This window comes from Vitis vinifera, chromosome 8 (genome assembly GCF_030704535.1).
Source record: "Vitis vinifera cultivar Pinot Noir 40024 chromosome 8, ASM3070453v1".
In the NCBI taxonomy this organism is placed as follows: Eukaryota; Viridiplantae; Streptophyta; class Magnoliopsida; order Vitales; family Vitaceae; genus Vitis; species Vitis vinifera.
In genome coordinates, this window is record NC_081812.1 from 17,906,190 (window position 1) to 17,926,916 (window position 20,727).

The 20,727-nt window shown below is 33.9% G+C and overlaps 3 protein-coding genes across 4 annotated transcripts; 1 reads left to right on the forward strand and 2 right to left on the reverse strand.

Annotated features, from left to right (window-relative positions):
- The first annotated feature begins 352 nt into the window (after positions 1-352).
- Positions 353-13,333, forward strand: LOC100261287 (uncharacterized). 2 transcript variants are annotated; one of them, XM_002281182.5, is made up of 8 exons: positions 353-689; positions 774-876; positions 1,223-1,327; positions 5,339-5,424; positions 6,256-6,497; positions 7,775-7,964; positions 9,520-9,703; positions 12,836-13,333. In XM_002281182.5, exons 1-8 carry the CDS (start codon positions 583-585, stop codon positions 13,139-13,141), a joined length of 1,323 nt encoding a protein of 440 aa, XP_002281218.2. In that variant the 5' UTR covers positions 353-582; the 3' UTR covers positions 13,142-13,333. The 2 variants fall into 2 exon arrangements, with proteins under 2 accessions (XP_002281218.2, XP_059595144.1); XM_059739161.1 differs by lacking the exon at positions 1,223-1,327 and having other exon boundaries at positions 423-689.
- Positions 13,334-14,555: 1,222 nt separating this feature from the next.
- On the reverse strand, positions 14,556-15,252 carry LOC100256195 (small ribosomal subunit protein eS17). Its single transcript, XM_002281220.5, has one exon. The coding sequence runs from the start codon at positions 15,165-15,167 to the stop codon at positions 14,742-14,744; it is 426 nt and encodes a 141-aa protein (XP_002281256.1). The 5' UTR covers positions 15,168-15,252; the 3' UTR covers positions 14,556-14,741.
- A 4,035-nt stretch (positions 15,253-19,287) lies between these two features.
- On the reverse strand, positions 19,288-20,505 carry LOC100263022 (short chain aldehyde dehydrogenase 1). Its single transcript, XM_010655825.3, has 2 exons — positions 20,426-20,505; positions 19,288-20,293 (listed from the first exon to the last, which is right to left on the reverse strand). Exons 1-2 carry the CDS (start codon positions 20,452-20,454, stop codon positions 19,474-19,476), a joined length of 849 nt encoding a protein of 282 aa, XP_010654127.1. The 5' UTR covers positions 20,455-20,505; the 3' UTR covers positions 19,288-19,473.
- Positions 20,506-20,727: the final 222 nt, after the last annotated feature.

Consider the following 20,727-nt stretch of genomic DNA (forward strand, 5'->3'; position numbering starts at 1 on the left):
AATATATTTATTTTAAACAATATTTTAATAATTAAATTATTTATTTTTAAAATGTAAAAGATAATTTTTATTCATTTAAATTAATATTTTTTTCAAAAGTATTTTCCAAAATAGTTTTTTAGTCATTAATATAATTTTTGTTTATTTATAATTATAAATAGAAAATAAAGTTGATTTTTTAATTATTTTTAAAAGAATTTTAAAAAACAATGAAAAATAAAATAAAATATTAAATAAAAGAGAATTTTATGAAAATGACATGAAAAGAGTAGTGGTATAAAGATAAAAATAATGGGTGTAAGTTAAAAGTACATTTGTCTATTCCTAGTATCCTTCTAATCAATAATGAGTGTTTAAAAAACTTTTTATTAATTATCAAATTAAGTGGGTGTAAAGCATTATTCTCCAATTTTAAAATCTATTTTCAAAAACTATTTTAAAAAACAGTTTACAATCTATCCTTTTTTAGTGACATGAATTGAAATTTGAAGACAAGATTTCTCAGTCTGCATACACGGAACAAGAAAACGCACTTTTTGCCTTAAAAAAATCAGAAGAAGATTGTACGGATATTGAACTGTAATGACGAGAACATACGCCGTCGAGCAGAGAAGGGAGAAACCAAAGCCGGAAAAGATGGGGAATTCTCAGTCGCCTGCCGCCGATCCTCGCTTTGTTTCCACAGCCAGGTCTCTCTCTTCTCTCCCGATAGACAAGTAATAGGTTAATTATTTTAATTATTTAATTAATTAGTAGGTGCATAATTGTTGTAGGGCTTTCACCCAGACGGAATTGGATGATCTGAAATCATTGTTCGTGTCCCTTGCTGCTCAATCGCAAAGCGACGGTCAATACATTTCTCCCTCTGTTTTCCAGGTTACTTTTTGACTTCAAAATTTTCTGTTTGTTCTGTTTGGTTGCCGAGAAAACCGAGGAGAGGAGGATAAAAGAAAATAAAATCTGAGAACTCGAACCTTATATATGTGATTCTTGTTCACTATAAAATTAGAAATCCAATTATATTATATGCTGCACAATATTTGGCCGAGCTCATCTGAGTTTGTGGCTTACTATCCAAAACCAGCAAAATGCAAGATATTAAGGTTCTTTTCGTTTCCTTTCTCCAGTCAGTTTTTTTCTGCAAAGAATCTGGGCCTTTTATGGCTTCCGATTTAAATGATTTGCACTGTGAAATCTCACCGGCCTTTTCTACTCCCATCAGGCATATTTTGGGCTTCGTGGTCCTCTTGGCAATAGAATGTTTGATTTAGTCACACAGAATCGTAAGGATCAAAAGCTCACCTTCGAGGATCTTGTAATTACAAAAGTAAGTTTAGAAAATAACTAAATGTCTTCTGTGATAAGCACAATGTTTATCCTAACACTTTTGAACCTGTTCTTTTAATTAGAAGATTCACTGTGTTTATATATATATATATATATATATATATTATTGCAGATTGTCCTATTAATTAACTCATAGTCAAGATGACATGGCTGTCTGGTTAGTAAAAGTCATCTTCTGCTGAATGGAGTGCCTGCTTGTTTGCTTGGTAAAAGCACAATGTTTAAGCTTGTTTTGCTTTATGCAAATAAAAAACTCATCTCAGCTGTATTAGGAAGCATAATCAAATTGTTTGAACTGAATATGAAGCTATGATAAGTAATGTGTATGAACTGCAAACTAGGAAGCCCTTGGGCGGATGACTCAAGTGGTAAAGGGTTGGGGAAGGTCTGTGGGAGGTTCCAAGTTCAAGTCCCAATGGACAAAAAAATTCACCTATTAAAAAAAAAAAATTGGGAACTAGGAAATTAGCTTATAGCATGGAGGTGTATCCCTATGAGCTAAAGGTGTAGAAAGCGTGATCCACTTCTGAAAATGAAGGATGTTAGATTGACATCTATGGAAGCATGTCTCCTTGGAGCTGTGTTTTCACTTGCATTAGGTGCTTCCTGTAGCAAGGTCTAAGTAACAACATACATAACTGTGAACTCCTTAATTGAGAAACCTTATTCTATAAGGAAAACACAAAGGTATATAAGGTTTTAACATGGTTTGACCAATTGTGGTGACATATACGAATGAGAGAGAATCATTTAACCACACCAAAGAGAATATTATAGAGGACATAAATTAGATTCAACTATTGAGCCTTGAAATATTCTATGTCTCCTCAGTCTTTGTATCTACACCCTGAACTATGAACACTCGCTCCACATTTGGTCTCTTCCCAAGCCCATCTCCATCTCATAATTTTTTTTCTTATTACCTGAAATATTTATGAAGACACTTCTAACAACTTTACTTATTTTACAAGAAAATTTAATATTGCAATAATATATTGACATAGTAGACACTTTCCAACAAAAGGAATATATGCCAATTAGGAATTTAAGAAACTTTCCAACAATCTCCGCCTAGGATCATATTTCATTAGATCAATTTTCCATATCTCTATGATGCACAGTTTTAGTGTACAAAACTTTTATGATATTCTACTATCAATTAAATTGTCCAATGTACTTCACTTGAAAACTTGTTTGAATCAAATCTTACTCCATAGTCCACAACATGGTTTCCTTGTGCACCGTGGTCTCTTTGTGTCATGAATCCCTTTGTGCACCATGGTCCTCTCATGCACCATGATCTCCTTGTTTGCTTTCTAGTAGATTTCCATGGATTCAAACTATTCGGACACTTCACTATTTCCAACTTGCAAGATCCATTAAGTGTATGTGAGAGACACGTAGTCCAGATAATGAGGTACATCTTCCATGTATTACATGCCAATGGAAGAACAATTGACTTCATTGTGAATCAAAATTTCTTTTATAATCCTTTTGTGCTTTCCAGTATCCTTGGATCTTCCAAAAATCTCGACCTAGGATCTTCCAGAAATTTGTACCTTGGTTCTTCTAAAAATTTTGACTTGGGGCTCTTCCAAAAATCTTCAACTTTGGGCTTTGATAAGATTTTCCACCATGGCTCTAATATCACTCGTTGTGCTAGTGGAAGTTCTAATACTACTTGTTATACAAGTTAAATCTTCAATGCTAACATATTAATGCAAGAATACAAAGATAAAATCAATTCACACATGAAAGCACACAAGGACTTTTACCAATCATGTCTACATCCATAGATGAGAGAGAATCATTTAATTATATTATAAAAAAATATTATAAAGGACAAAAACCATATACAAGTAATATAACTATTAAACCCTAAAACATCCTATGTTTCCTATTCCTTTTATCCACATCTTAAACTATAAGCTCTTACTACACCTTGTGTCTCCTACTCTTCCTCACATCTATATCTACCACATAGTCTTCACAAGTCCATCTTCATCTTATAACTTTTTCTCTTAATGATATATATATATATATATTAGGAAGAAGTATGGTGAAGAGGAGGGTGGGTGGCGCTCCCGTGCAGTAAGTGAGAGCACTGAGAGGTATGGTGTGGGGTTGTGGAAAACAATTAGGAAGAAGTGGATTTATTTGAGTGGTAGGTTGGCCTACCAAGTGGGTAATGGGCAGAGAGTGAGATTCTGGATGGACAAGTGGTGTGGAGATGAGCCACTTTGTGAGTCCTTCCCTTCCTTATTTTCCATTTCTTTGTCTAAGGAAGCTTGGGTGTCTTATGTTTGGAACCCTGATGGTGATAGGGGTGGTTGGACCCCTTTTTTCTCAAGGGCGTTTAATGATTGGGAGGTAGAGTTGGTGGAACATTTTTTGCAAAAGATCCAAGCCTTTAGGGTGCAAAGGGAGGAGGAAGATAGAGTGATTTGGATAGCTTCGAGGTGTGACACCTTTACAGTCAAGTCTCTTTATTCTATTTTGGAGCCCGAAAATTCTCCTTTGTTCCCTAGTGGTAGTATTTGGAGGGCGAGTGTGCCTCCTAAGGTGACTTTCTTTGCTTGGGAGGCTTCTAGGGGTAAAGTCTTAACTTTGGAACAACTTCAAAGGAGGGGGTGCTTATTGGAAAATAGGTGTTTTCTATGCCTCCCTGAGGTAGATACGATGGATCACCTTTTACTTTATTGTGTAAAGACTCGGGTTCTGTGGAATCTTCTTTTTTCTTTCTTTGGTGTGGCCTAGATTCTCTCTTGTTCAGGGAAGGAAACTCTTCTTGGGTGGCATGAGGCGTTTGTGGGGAAAGTTCGTAAAAAGGCTTGGCAAATGACCCCTTTATGTATATTTTGGTTAGTTTGGAAGGAAAGGAATATGTTAGCATTTGGTAATGAGGAGCTTTCGTTTCAAAGATTGAAAAATTCTTTTGTATGTAATCTTTGGTCTTGGGTTAGGGTGTCTATAGTTTTGAACCCTTCTTCACTTGTAAGCTTCTTTGATTGGTTAGGCTCTAAGTAAGGACATGTTATTTTTTTGTTTCTATTCCTTTCCCTTCGGTTTGAGCCTTTGGGCTTCTTTTGTATACTTTGAGGGCACTGCTTTTGGTGCTTCCTCTTTTCTTTATATACATATTTTTTATCTATCAATATATATATATATATATATATATATATATACACATGTGCTCTCACAAACCCGCCCCAAGCCTTTATCACTTGACCCGAGCCTCAAGGGCTAAAGATATTCCTAACAACTTTCGTTATTTTACAAATAAATCTAATATTACAACGACATATTAAAATATGAAATATTCTATATAATATTTTTTACTAAAAGGATTATACAATAATAATGAATTTGAGGCATCTTCCACAGGAAATATATTCACCTAGCACCTTGGACCTTTGTTTGTGTTCAAATGTATATATATATGCATATGCATCAATTTTTAAAAGCATTGAAACACATACATGGTACTTGTGAATGTACTATACACTATATAATTACTACCACATTGACAAAGTGTGTTAATTCTTTAAGGGAAGCATTGAAACACATACATGGTACTTGTAAATGTACTATACACTATATAATTACTACCACATTGGCAAAGTATGTTAATTCTTTAAGGGGTGATGGCTTGCTTCTTTGAAGTGGAAGTATATCATGTTGAGATCTTACCATGTTGTGAGTCTAGAAATTGTTTCATCTTTGACTACAAGATGCTGCTTCCTAGATTTTATTGATGAAATGGGTAGTCCCTGAGATTGAAGGTTGGGGTTGGGCTGTATGATTCCTTCCCCCCCCCCCCCCCCCCACTCCTCCTCCCCTGTTTTTGCTTTGTTCTATTATCTCTTGAGTGTAAATTTGTAAATCTTGTGTATCTGGGCAACAACCTTTTTGGGTCTTTTTCAATATATGTTTTTGTTTAGCTATGAGAAAAATGCTGGTTGCTCTATTAACTTCCATTTTCACATTGCAGGGAACTTATGAAAAAGGATCAAATGATGATATTGAAGAGTTCATATATCGATTACTGGATGTAAATAGTGATGGTATAGTGGGAAGGTATATCACAATCACTTCCTATGTCTAGACACAGGGAGCCCATTAAGGTTGCTTTACCCTTAGCTTACCTTATATGTTGAGGAAAGCTGGATCATAATCACTCAAGATCAATCTACATTGCTGGTGCTTACATGGCAAAGCACTTAAGGCTATTTATATTTAATTTTCGATGCTACATATTTTTTGGGTTTCAACGTGTGTTATATTCTGTTTCATTCAAAAATAATTTTTGCAGCATGGGTGGAGAATTAAAGTTGAATAGAATTGATGTTCTAAAGTATGCAATTATTTAACCAAGTTTGTGTTTTATTTCAACCATTAAGCAGTGACTTATCACCATGAGAAGATTGAAAAAAAAAACAAAAAAGGAGAGGGGGTTAAATTTATCTCAAAGAACTCCATCTTTTGTAAGAGATTCTGGTTTTGTTGTATTTTCTCATTTTCCCATAACCATTTCCTGCTTCAAATTATGTAAAAATTGATCTTAGTAACTCCCTTTGTAAGAGAATTTGTTCTTGTTGTCTTTTCTTGTCTTTCCTAATATCAGTTCCTGCAATGTTAAAAAAAGTGCAAAAGAAGAGACCTGAATCTATGGATAAGAGTATCTACTTCTTTCTAACTCCAGCAGAAATGTGTATAAATAATTAATAATCATTGTTGTCCCCTACTTTTTATTGTATTAGTTACAGGGGGTTAAATATGATCTGTTGCTGTTGCTGCTAAAATTACAAGAGGGTGAAATAAACCTGAGCTATTATACATTTAAGGAAACTTTTAACTCAGCAACGTTTTCTTATGTTAATATGTTTTATATTGGGAATCTACTGTCAGGTCTGATCTGGAAGCTGTTTTAACTGTGATGCTTGATGATATATCTTCTCAGAGAAATTCTGAACCGGGATATAGTCCACACGAGGGTATCATAAAAATTTTTCTTAATGCTGCAACATTTTCAAAAATTGATGAAGGATGTGCAGAAACCTGCATGTATTTTGAGGATTTCAGAAGTTGGTGTAGTCTTCTCCCATCTGTCAGGAAGTACCTTGGAAGCTTGTTGATGTCATCTGATTCAGGTCTTCTCCCATTTTCATTCAGGTTTTTTCCTTAATTGCTGTTCTGTTTATTTTTACTGTTTTACATTCTGATTTTATTTTATTTTTTTCTCAATAACAATTATTTTAGGATCATATGCAATTGAATTAATAAGTATGATTTTAAAATAAAAAATGTATTGCATAATATGGCTTGGATTGAACTTATTTAAACTATTATTTCATCAAACCCTGAAAAGAGATGGAGTAGGAAGACTCCTGGTGGTGGAGCAGCCCTATGTGAAGCTCAAATATGTTTCTATAGTTTTCTGTTTCATTGAATTTCATGTTGTACTCTTGCATGAGCAAGTTCTTTGATTGATTTTATTGATAGCATTCTTGTGCAGAATAAGTTTTCTTTTTGATAGGTTCTACGATAGCAAAAAGATCAAAGACTTTGTGAGGATAGGTTCTCTTTTTTGCTTTATGTTTTTTCTTCCTTTTGATCCTTGTTACTCCATGTATACTTTGTTTCTCTTTTTTTGGTGTGTTTTGTGGACCTCTTTACTCATTAAAAAAAATCGTTATTTGATTCATTGACATACTTATTATAATGAATGATGCAGAGTTAACAGTCTCATTTATTATTTTGGTCATTAACCATGTTAGAACATAGTCATAGGGTATTTGTACTTTTATTGCAAATTTAAAAATTGAGGATGACCAATATAATCTCCAGTATGCTGATAAAAAAATATAATGTCCACTATGTCATGATGTTGCAAAATATTGGGATATTTGTAGTTTATATATATATATATAAAAACTCAAATTTTGATTGAACTTGTGGTCAACCATGATATCAGAGAGTTGACAAGATATATAAACCCGATTTTGGTGCTGCAAAGTATCATGATGATTTTAATTTGTTAGAACAAAATTAAAATATTAATTTCCACTAAAAAATTAATATTTTAATTAATTTTGCAGTGCACAATGATTAATGACTTAACAAAGCATAAACCAATTTTGAAGACTAGAAACAAACTGCGACGCAATATTTATATCGCCAAATGCATCTTCATTTAAGGACGGACCAACTACCATTACATTCTGTTTTCTGCATGTTAAATTGGGAAGTTTTGATTATATGATATTCATTCTCAATTGAATTTTTTGGCCCCAAATTGTTGTGTCGGGTCTTCTCCAGTATGGTTTTTGAACAATCCAGAATTATGATGGTAGTAACTAATTTACTTTTTATGTTTATTTTCATATTTTAAATGCATTATCATTATTAGTGTTTTTCTTTTGTGTAGGAAGACCAGGTTATCAAGTGCCTCACCTAATGCATCCGGAAAACATCGATTCTAGTATGATAATAGCAAAGAAGGAATATGCTTGGCATATAGGTGGGGCCCTTCCTCAACAGGAGCTGGAGGAATGGAAGCTTTTATACCATAGTGCATTTCATGGCCTAAGTTTCAACACATTCTTGGGCAATATATCGTAAGTTGCTTCTTTTGTTCAACTATCATAGCTTGTCTGATGGGCCTAAACCATTATTGCATGAACGAACCAATTAAATTTTATGAATTCATTCAAGAAACTTGTAGGGCTTTTAATCAAAAGAAAATCTCAGCTCTGTTTGGTTTGTATGAATCGGTTGGTAAAAAGAAAGGATGAACCATCTATATTTTTTGTTATTTCGATTGAGAAAATTGCAATCTACTTATAGAATTGTTTGGCAGAGTTGACATTTCACTTTTATAGAATTGAATAGCAAATATAGAAGATTGAACTTTTTACTTGCTTCTCTTCAGTTTTTAGCATCAAAGAGGAGGGAAGAACATGCAAGGAAAAATGCCTTCGTCATGGAATATTTTAAACTTTGTTTTTCACCATGTAGTTATGATTTGAAGCAAAGGGCATGCAGGAACTTGTATTTCTTTGTCTTGCCTCAATTAAAAACCTTTTAAAATCAAATTTGACAGCAATCATCATTAGTATTGTTGTTGTTGCTGTTGTGACTGCTTATGTTATTATTAGAAATTGTGTGTTATGTGTGCTCTTTTGCAAGTACTCAACAACATTTTTCTGGTTCAATACGGCGTTGAGTATTGACGTTTAATTGTTTTTCCTTTTAGATTAACTTTCATGTATTTATGACGTAGAAACTATATGTTAAAAGAAGAGGAACTAAACATCAAAACAGAACAAAGAAACTGAATGGTGCTGGTGGATTCTGGTAAACAGACCCTGTGCCAGAAATTATTCGGCATTAGTGTTGGAGGATGGCATTTGGGACAAATGTCCTGGGTATTTAAATAAACATCCCTAGAACATTGGCCTAAATGTCTCTATCAATTATACAAAGTGACTTAGGTTCTTGAAATTAGTTAGGATGCAGAAAAAGTTAGGTTTTTTTTTTTTTTTAAAACTCTTTTCTGATTCACGTCAATCTCTTTGAAGGATACTGCCTGATTTAGTAGGCATAATTCAAAAATCAGAAACTATTCGCGAATATTACGATAAAATGTCTCTGGATAATTTTGAATATTAAAAAATGACAAGAAATGCTTCCATTTTTCTGATGCATCATCATTGTTTGCCAGAAAATTCACTAATTGTCATATTTTATTGCCCATCCTGGATTTTGGACCTTTTATTCTATGTTTCCTGTTAGTCTCTGAGCAGGAAATCATGTGCATAAAAATTCCTGAAGCCCAAACCTATACTGGTGCAATAATGAACTGCTGGACAAATTGGTACTGACAAGGTTCTCTAAGTCTTTTAATCTTTTGACTGGTTTTCTGAGCTACCATGATGAGAGGCCATCAGTGGTGTCTGTGGAACTTGTATATGCAGACTGTCCCAGCCTGTGCTTTAGGTTTAGGATAAAAAAGAATTGAGACTTTTCCATGTTGTGTTGATACTTTGCTGCTTTTTGTCTTCATTAAGAAGCAGAAATGCTAAATGGTTTCTATTTCCATTTCAGTTTCTCGGTTGCTGCAACTATTTTTAAGTAGGGGTCAGAATGGGTAATTGTTCCGTTGAAATGCAGAAATGATGAAGGGCCGACAGTGTTAATAATTAAGGATAAAGAAGGTTATGTATATGGAGGTTATGCTTCTCAGCCTTGGGAGAGGCATGGCGACTTCTATGGGGATATGAAGTCTTTTCTCTTTCAGATATTCCCGAAGGCATCTATTTTCAAGCCTACTGGAGCAAACAGTAATATACAATGGGTAACTTTTTAGTTCCTCTCTTTGTTTTGGTGTCTAGTTTGTGTCCACTTGTTTTCATATGGTTCTGAAGTGGGGTTATTTTTTATTTTATCTACTATGGTATTGTTATTCTTAATTTTGGCTGGCTAGTACTTGAGATTCCATATCGATGCTAAAAATAGTACCCTCCAAATATGGACATGCAATAACTTGACCACAGCTTAAGAGATAATTTTTTTCCTTCTCCAGATTAAAACTTGTGTTATGTTTGATATGCTGGATATAATATGGGATGGTATAAGAGGTCGAATAACATATCCTATCCCGTGTATTTGTTTGATTGAGAATGAAAAAAGAGTTGGAATAACATTTCCATCCTCTTTCTCATATCTCTTATATATGAAACTTAATAGGATCCTCTTTCTCATATCTCTTATGGATGAAACTTAATAGTCCCATAGGAGGAGATTAGATATATATATATATATATCCTATGGATCATAAATTCTTTTCTCTTATTTTTTTTCTCTTTTATTTTTATTTTTAACTTTTTTATGTTAATCTCTTTGTGGAAAAAAAAAATTAAACACTTAAATGTTATTGGAAAATGTAATACATTTTACTACTGTTAATAATAAAGAAATGAATTACTTATTTAAAAATGAATTATGCATTAATTTTTACATAACACAAAATATCAAAGAGAGTTCCTGATTTTTTAAACACCAAATATCGAGAAGCAATCAATATTTTATTTTAAAAGTTGCTTGATATTAGGATGAAATTTGTTTTCCTTTCAAATTTTTATTCTTTTGACAAACTAAATACTAGCATGGTATGACATATCCCACTAAATATAATATCCTTTGCTATGTATATCCCATCTATCCAACTAATCAAACATAACCATACGGTTTGATAGGACATATTTCTAACCAAGAGAAATAGTATATTTTAGTATATCTAGTTTTTTTGTACAATCCAATATCAAAATTTAGACCTTCCTATTGCTTTAAGAAAAGAAAAGAAAAGCGAGCTTGTACATCTCATCTTATCTCGAAATACATGTGCTATAGTAATCTCTCACCCTCTTATTGTGCCTTTGTCACTAACCTTTCTAATGTAGAGATTCCAAAATCAATTTAAGAGGCTCTAAGTGTTCCTTCTTGGAGGGATGCCATGCTTGAAGAGATTATGACTCTTAAGAAGAGTGGAACATGGGAGTTTGTAGACTTGCCGAGTGGAAACAAGACAGCGGGGTGCAAGTGCATGTTCATAGTGAAGTACGAGTCCAATGGATCCATTGAACGATATAAGGCCCATCTCAATGCTAAAGGACTTGCCTAATCCTATGGGATTGACTATCAAGAGACGTTTGCTTCAATGACAAAGCTAAATACAATCTGAGTATTACTTTCCTTAACCGCAAACTTAGATTGGCAACTATGTCAACTTGGTGGAAGAAGTGTTCATGGATATTCCTCCTAGGTTTGAATAGGTTTATGGAATGAACAAGGTGTGTGGGTTGAGAAAGTCCTTTTATGGATTGAAACAATCACCACAAACTTAGTTTGATTGATTCTCCAAGGCAATAAGGAGTCATGGCTACAAGCTCAAGTAGATCATACTCTATTCTACAGGAAGTCTTTGAATGGTAAAATCTCTATCTTGATTATATATGTTGATGACATTCTAATTACAAATTCAGCAAAAGTTGAGAGAATGAAGTGCTTTCTAACCAAATTATGTGAAATCAAAGATCTTGGTCCCATGAAGTACCTCATAGGCATGGAAGGTGCAAGATCAAAGAGGGTATCTTGGTATTCCAAAGGAAGTATACCCTTGACTTACTCAAAGAAATCGGTTTCCTTGGAAGTAAACCAACATGTACTCCAATCGAGGCAAATCATAAGATTGGGTTTGTGAAAGGAGAGGTTCTTGTTGATAAGGGAAGATACCAAAGGCTTCTAGGACATCTAATCTATATGTAACACAGTAGACATGACATCACATACACAGTTAGTGTTGCGAGTCAATTCATGCATGAACCATATTTGTTAGGAGTTTACTCAAGCCACAATCATTATTTGGATAGGATTTGTTAGGTAGTTTCCTATTTCTTTCTACTTTCCTTCTTTTTGTAGGTTTCCTAGAGCTATATATATATATATATATATATATATATATATATATATAGGACTTTTCCTTTTCTTTTCTCCATGAATTAACCTATAGGTTTGTTCATTTATGTAACATAATTATTATTCATATTAGGTTTGGGTTAACCTATATAGTAGAATGCTTAGGCTTTGACACACCTCGTTTGAACGAATTGCTACCTGTAGATAAGTTGTCCCATCATTTATCATATCTTATGTTTTAACCAAATATAAGATAAGATAAATAATAACTAATGAAATAACTTATTGAACCTTTTTTTATTTCCCTTCTTCATGGAATATAATAATTCTAAGTTAAGATATAGATATAAGACATATATCTCATGGATCATAAATTTACTCTTTCTCTAATTTTTTATTTTTAAGAAATATCTAACATATCCTGGATCTAATATCTTATGATATTATTTTCATTAGATATAATAGCTTAAAATATGTATATCTTATCCTATCTTATTCTGCCAATTAAACAAACCAGCCTTAATAAATTGGAAGAATTAGATTAAATGCCTTTGAGACAACTAAAATGGTTCTAACGATACTCTTCCCAATTTGGTATCTATATATAAACGTTTGAATTATCATGAAATGCTACTAAAGCTTTTGTGAAACTTACATGTGTCCTTAGGAAAATCACCATCAAGCAATAGATTCTAACTTTTGTGGAGATTGTTTTGAGTATTTGGAAATGTTAAACCAAAACATTAAGTTAAGTTGCATGTAATTCTAACCTCTTAACTTGGATTGAGTTTGGTTGGGCTATAAGTGGGACTAGTTTGTGAACATTTTATGCTGTGGAGAAGGTTTAAGCTGTGAGATCCAAATAACCACATTTTTATGGTTAGCTTATTCAGCATCTATTTTTCCTTATGACCTGAATTGGATAGCATGTAATGCAAAAAGGCAAATATTTTAAAGTGTCTGTGTGTATATGTTTTAATCGGAATCATGCTGAAAATTATTTTGTTTGCAGTGTGCTGTGAATTTCAGTTCGGATAGCATCCCAAACGGTATTGGTTTTGGAGGAAGAGTAAATCACTTTGGACTGTTCCTTTCAGCAAGCTTTGATGAAGGGCAAACCTTTACCTGCACCACATTTGGGAGCCCTTGCCTCTCCAATATCAATCGAATACACCCGGAAGTGATAGAATGCTGGGGAGTAGTCCCAAAAGGAGCACAACAAGAAAGGCACGAGACTGGCAAAGGCACTATATTAGAGAGGTTTAAGGAGGACCGCCATATGCTCAATATGGTTGGGCTGGCAAATTCAAGCGAATAAACCAGTGAGTTCTGCATCATTATATTCATAATTTGCCGCTTTTGAATTGTTTGTCACAATCCCAGTGTCTTTAAACCTTTGTGATGTGTTCTACAGTGTAGTACACTGGTGGTATTTACTTGTCTTTCTTGTGGAAAATTTAAAAGTATTTACGTGTTGAATATATTTTTGTATCATAGAATCTTGACTCCATTTTCAACCTTTCAGCTTTAAGAGACCATACCCTCTGTTTTTTAAAACTAATTTTGATAATATTGCCAATGAGAACCGAATGTTGTCCTCCTGTTGTCCTCCTTGAAGTCATTTTTCTACCGAAGGAGACATAACACATGATAAGTTTGCCTAAATCTAAACCTTTTTTTAAAAGAAGGCAAAAATCGTCATATTTAGGAAAATACTAGATATCAGAGGGCCTGCGAATGAGGCGACGGAAATCAGTGTGGAGGGTTTGGGCATGAAAGAGGCCACGGGCTGGCAAAAAATGGACGACTAATCGGAAGATCGGATGTCACAGTAAAATTTTTGCCAAACAAAGGGAAAAAAAAAAAAAAAAAAAAGCTAAATGCATTGTTGATTTTTTGGCAAATTGAAAAAACTGCAATTTAGATAAATCGTTCCTTATAGAAAAAGAAGGGTACAGATTTTTCATCAAGGTATTTAATAATGTTATTTAACCTAAGGGGTAGCTCAGTCCAATGGTCACCAGTTTGAATCTCTTCATGCCACTTTACCCGTTAACTTCAGGTGTATGGGAACTGGACTAGACATCCACGATTTAAAAAAACAAAAAAAATTATTTCAACACTATTCTTGTAAATTAAAAAGAATTTATACAAAAAAAAGAGTAAAATTTAATTTAAAATAAAGAATAATAATAAATATAATAAATGAATTTAAAAATAATATTTTATTAGTCATGAAATTTTAAAATTAATTGTTTTTCAAAGAAATGAAAATTCAAATTAAAGTATTATCTTAATTTTAAAGTATCATTTTCTCAAATAATATTAAGAATAATCTATAAAATGAGTCTACTAGAATAAGATTGGTATTTGATAAAATGATAAAATTAAAAGATGAAACCATAAACGAGTAGAAAATTAGAAATTGAAAAAGATGTGGTGCAGAAAAATATTACACTAACATTACCGTCATTAAATTCCCGTACCACTGTGGAGATCTAAGTTAAACTCAAATTTTGTTCCAACAAAGAAATCAATTATACTATAAATCACATCTATGAAAAACCCCACATTCACGGACATACGAGTCACCCTAAGCAACTCTTTAAACTCCAGTTTAAAACTAATCATAAAAATATATACCCAAAAGGAGGAAAAAGGAGAGGGAAAAAAAAAAACCCTAAAGGGCTCATCATGTCCCTCCAAACCACATTCTAATCTCAAACCAAGAGTAACAATAAACATCAATGATAGCCATAATAAATAGAACATTCCAATAGAACAGACCGTTCAAATAGAACATTCCGATCAACAGACTGTTCAAATAGCAAATTCCAATCAAAATGCAATTCCCCTTCGTAAACAAAAACTAAAAATACCCATAATAAATAACCCAAAATTGTTACGATTAGCCTCCATCAATACCTCTTCCTATCTAGAATACTCCGGCCAAAAGCAGGCTGAGAAGAAACCACAACGGGCTCCGCCTTGACCACACCCGGAAGATCATTCATCCCTAGCATAGCAAGCATATCAAGAGTCTCCTTGTCGACAGGAATCTCATCAGTGTTGATGGCGGAGACGTCAGGCACGAAGTCCATGCGACGCTCGCGCTCTTCTTCTTGGAGCTTAAGGGAGATGCCTCTGACGGGACCCTTTTGAATCCGCTTCATCAAATGAGTGGAGAATCCAGCGATCTTGTTGCGAAGACGCTTGGAGGGAATGATGGCAACTTCTTCAAGGACCTTCTTATTTGTATGGAAGTCCAGAGTCATACGTGAGTAGTAACGTTCAATCACTTGCCTTGAGGATTTCTTCACCGTCTTGGTACGGACGCGCCCCATGGTTTACAGCAAAACAGACGGACAGAGAATAGTAGAGGAGAACGTGGGCTGGTTACGTTAGCTAGGGTTTCCTCAGCTTCGCTTTCCCTCTTATAGGTGGTGGTGGGAGGTTTTGAGTTCTGAGGGGCCCAACAAAATTTCTAGGGCTCAATCTTATGATGGGCCGTGTGCTGGCCCATTTTGCTATGTGAGTTGGGCTTCAGTAGGCCCACTAATAAGTGAATTGAGCTGATATGCCTGGACGCAGGCTGTGCTTTGAAGCCCAATCTATAAAATTATAAAAATTATAAAAAAAATAAAAATAAAAATATATTGTTGTCGTTTTTTTGCTAATCCATTTCTTAAGCATCAAATGTTGCTTCTTAAGGAAGTGGAGAATATTTTCTTATTAGAAAAATCATAATTTAACTTTTGTTTTACCACGAAAAAAAACCCTCTTTCATAATTATGAAAAAAAAATAGAGAAAAATCCCATCTAAAAATCGGATAATCATATTTTGGAAAATAAAGAAATCCCCATTTAAAAAAATGAATTGTATTTTTTATAGACAAACACTCTTGATTAATTGTGTTGCTACTTGTGGTTGGAATGCTCCATAACAAGTGGTAGACTGTCATGCACCGGAAGTAAGTCATTGTTGTTGACCCTACTGCACCCAGATATTATCTTAAAGAGGAGGTGAGATCTACTCTAAGAGCATCAAAATGTTACTAAGGACAGTGGTTACAAACGTCAATCGAGCTTAATAAGTTTTCTTATTCATATTTTGTCTTTGTAGTTTCATTATATTGTTTAGATTTTGGTTTCCTACATTTTAGTCTTGACCTTTGTTCAATAGGGTTACCTTAGTTCGACGATAATTTCAACCACTATTTTCCAATCATCTTAGAGGAGATTTGAGAACAAGGAGGCTTCCCAAGCAATAGGTAGACTTGACACATGTTAGATGGACTTATTTAATGAGTTTCATGGTAGGAACATGTGTTCTTCGATGTGGTTAACCTATGACATGTTTGATTCGGTCAAAACCGTATGAAACCTTTATACATTATGTTGACTGGGGAAGAGGAAACAAACAAGTTCCCCATGTTTTGAAGTATGTTATCAAACAAGCTATTTGGTGTTGCCTTGTAAAAAAATGTAACATATATATATATATATATATCATCATATATCATATTGAAGATAAAGATGTATCATGTGAAGTAAGACTAATTAACTTAAAGGAAATCACCCAAAGAGGGGGGTGAGGGAGGTGAATTGAGTAATTAAAACTTTTTTGAAAACTATTTGAATAAAGTAACAAATAACACAATTAATGTAAATAGAGAGGGAAAAAGAGACAAATTCATTCTATAGTGACTCAACCAATCCTGCTTATGTTTACTTTCCTCATATTCCTTTTTGAGTGAAAGTTCCACTATTCTAGGGCTTCTAACACAAGCCTTCAAGTTACACTTGGATTCAATGATTGCTATAAGCACTTACAAGTCTCTTCAAGTTCAATGTCAACTTGAAGCTTCAATCACTCAACATTTCTTAAATGAGGAATGATTAAGCATACTCAATCTAACTTAATGATCACTTGATACAAAGAAAGCTAGGATGAACACAAATGAGTGCATTAAAAGATATTTTCAAGTAAAGTAATCAATGCACTTGAAGTTGAGAGCTTTGAAAGAGAGAAATGAGTAGGTAAGAAATTTAATGTAAGAGTTTTCTTTTAAATAAATGCACAGGAGCTTTCAAATTATAGAAAACCAATCTCAAACACCTCAAACAAAAAAAATAGACCTTGATCGATTTAATTTTAGTTTGATTGGTTGAGTAGTCATTGGACATTAAATGCACTGCAAGTGACTGTTGGTCCTTTCTAAGCTTCGATTGGCCCTCGATTGATACTTAATTGGGAAAACAAGTTTTCTGAACAAGAGAGAATGTCATTTGGAGCCTAAATCAATCCTCGATTGGGAAAGGATAACCGATTGAATCGACTCTCAATTAATTGAGCTTATTTAAAAGCACCCTACATTGGTTGAACAAAAAAGGGCCCAAAACCTTTTTTTTTTTTTTTTTTAATTCAAAGTTCCTTAGCACTTGGGAAACTTATATTAAAACCCTTATAAGTCAATTTGGAATAGTTTTGCCTAAGGTTTTTGAAGATTGACTCAGTTTCAAATAATTTATAAATGTTTAAACTCATTTTTGTAAAAACTAAGTATGAGAGAATACACAGAAATTATTTTAATCGTAAGTGCACCCAAATGGTTTATCATACATTATTATCCTAGTCTTGATAAGTTTTCAAGTATCCAAATCTTTACCTTCCTCGAATCTTCGTAAGTGAACTTATCATTCCTTTTATTTTCTTGTTAAAACTTCAAACTTAACTTGATTTTAATTCATTAGTTCACTTAACCTTGTTTTCCCAATATCAAAACTTGTTTAGGAGAACCCTTAGGGTAACATATCATTTCAAATCCATACATACTTGCCTTAATTAATGGCCTATTGAATGAGTATATTGAGCTACTTAAATATTTTGGTGTTATGTATCTCATCTATATCTTACCTAAGTCCATGAAAGATGTGTGATAAAAGTAGTATGAAACATAGGGAACCAATGTGTTTAGAAGATATGATATTTTATTTTAGGATAAAATAATAAAACAAAAACTTAGACAAAGGTTGTGAAAGCCAAGGAACTCACTTCCAAGGCAAATCAAGTTGAAGATAAGCCCAAAATATGAAGAACAACAATAATAACAATTAACCTAAAATAAAAAATCTAACCCAAATTCCTTGAACAAGTCTCAAAAACCTAAATTTAAAAAGGAGGAAATTGCTTTGTATGTGAAAACCTTGCACACTATGCAACGTAATGCAGGAAAAGAAATAAGGAACTAAAACTTAAGATGGGTTTAGCTAAGATTGATGTGATAGTTGCAATGATTCTCTCTATTATGAACATGATTACTAGATAGGGTGAAGTGTTGAGTAATGAACTTTGGGACTACTAGGCACAATAGGAGTGCATTTGCTTCCTTCACTACTACAGAGAATGACAAGAAACAAGTATTTATGAGGGACTTAAGGCCCTCACCAATGATTTGGAGAGGGAAAGTAATTTTCAAGCTAACTTCAAATGAAGTGTTTGTTATTAGTGTCATCCTTCATATGTTAGATATTTACTAGAATTTAGTATCTGTCTCTCTACTTGGGAAAATAAGAGTTAAGATCACATTTAAGTCTAATAAAATTATGCTCACAAAGAATGATGTATTTGTGGGGAAAAAGATTATTGTAGTCGAGGCTTGTTTATGCTACAAATTTATGAAATTATTACTAATGGTTGGCTCTTGCAAGTTATGACATGATAGACAAGGATATGTGAACCATTCTTCTATAAAAAAAATGTTAAACATTTAGTTGATGCCCGAAGTTTCACTAAAAAGACATAGAAAGTGTGAAAGTTGTATGGAATCTAAAACCATGAAGAAAATTTGCAAGTTAAAAGAAAGACAAAACTTGCAAGTTTCATGCACCTAACCTAGCATAATTCAAAGTTTCACTAAAAAGGTATAGAAAGTGTGAAAGTTGTGTGGAATCTAAAACTATGAAGAAAATTTGCAAGTTTCATACACCTAACCTAGCATAATTCAAAGCACGAGATTACCTTGTGGAAAAAAGCTATCTTATTCACATGTCACATTCAAAATAGAATACCCAATAAAAAAGTCAGCAAACTTCATATAATTTGTGAAAGTTTACCTAACATATTTCAAAGCATGAGATTAACCTTACAAAGATCCTAATAATTATTTTGATTATATACACTCATTTGAGACTGACAATGACTTTAGTTAACTTGAAATGGATATTTTGGTATATGAAAGAGACTAAAATCATAATATAATATAGAGTAGAGAAAAATTCATTTCCATGGAATTTTTAGTAATCAATGTTGCTTACGGGTTTATCCGAGACTTGAACCAGTCAAGAAAAAGGAAAAACATTTAAAAGGGTGAGTTGGAAGCCAGCCAGATGGGTTGAACATCCAACACTGGTTTGACTCTTCTTATCAAAAGTGATTATTTTCCAAATTTTTAGACAACGTAATGGGACATGACTGACTGGTATTTTATTACAAAAAACTTCCATAAAACCTGGTTCAACACTGAGTTTCAGAATTCTGAGTTGATTACAACATGAACAATGAAATGAGAACTTTGCATTTTACAACATTTTTTTTTCATCATTGACAAAACTAGGTTTATTAGACATAGAATTAAGATGGGAGTGACTTTAGTTTTGGGATGGATGGGTTGATGACGAGTGAGACTTAAGTACCATTCCAAAAGAGGGATTTGTACTGCTGTAACCGCCATCCACCACCAAGTTGATCCCGCTAACGTACTTGGAGTCATCGCTCCCCAGATACAAGGCTGCCTCTGCGATGTCTTCCGCCTCTAACACCACACCTTTTAGGTTGGCCGCAGAGCAAACCAACTCTTCAACCTTCCTCTTCTCCATTATTCCTAATCCTTTCCTTAATATAGGTGTTGCCACTCCGAACGGAGATATGCAATTAACTCTTATCCCATATTGTCCCAACTCCACACATAAGTTGTTGGCAAGTCCCACCACAGCATGCTTCGATGCCACATATGCATGTGTGGCGCCCACTGAAACAACCGAAACCGCACTTGAAGTAAATATAATACATCCTGTCTTAGCCGGAATCATAACTCTAGCGGCATGCTTAGCGGCCAAGAAGGCCCCATACACATTCACATCGAAAACCCGTTTAAAGTTTGTATTATCGACGAGTAAGATTCCTGACTCCATTTCGCCTGAGATGCCGGCGTTGCTGAACATGATGTCGAGTTTCCCATACTTGGATATGGCAGTGTCGACGGCGTTTTGGACGTCGGAGTCACATGTTACATCGCAGTGGACATAGAAAACAGTTTCTTCAGGACCAATTTCTTTGCAAACGGAGAGCCCAAGTTGGTCTTGGACATCTGCGACTATGACCTTGGCACCATGTTTCACAAATAACTTGGCAGTGGAGGCGCCTATGCCACTGGCTCCACCAGTTATTAATGCCACCTTACCGGCTAATCTGCAAAACAAAAGAAGCATTGATTAGTACATGAGAAACGTCTCATAAAGATATTTAAGTGGTCTGGAGTACTGAATCTGTTAATAAAAAAATGAAGATCACAAGCAAAAAGCCTAACTATCATCGGCTTACCTCTGGGTGAGGGGAATGGCAGCACTCATTTCTGCTGTGTGATGAAGAAGAGGAAAGATCTGGGGACTTTTTCTGCTCAATGTTTTTCTATGCCTTTATAGGACAAAATTCTCAATAATGGACGTCACAAGTCACAACTTCCAAGTTGGTGATTTAAAAATAAAAGTACTTTTAGAAGCCCAGGACTGGAGCGGCTAAATGTCTGTAGAATCGCAGGGGCCTACGTGAGTCCTATAGCTATATTGAAAGTATCTTAATCCATATATATAGAATTTATCCTAGAAATATTATTAATTAGTCAC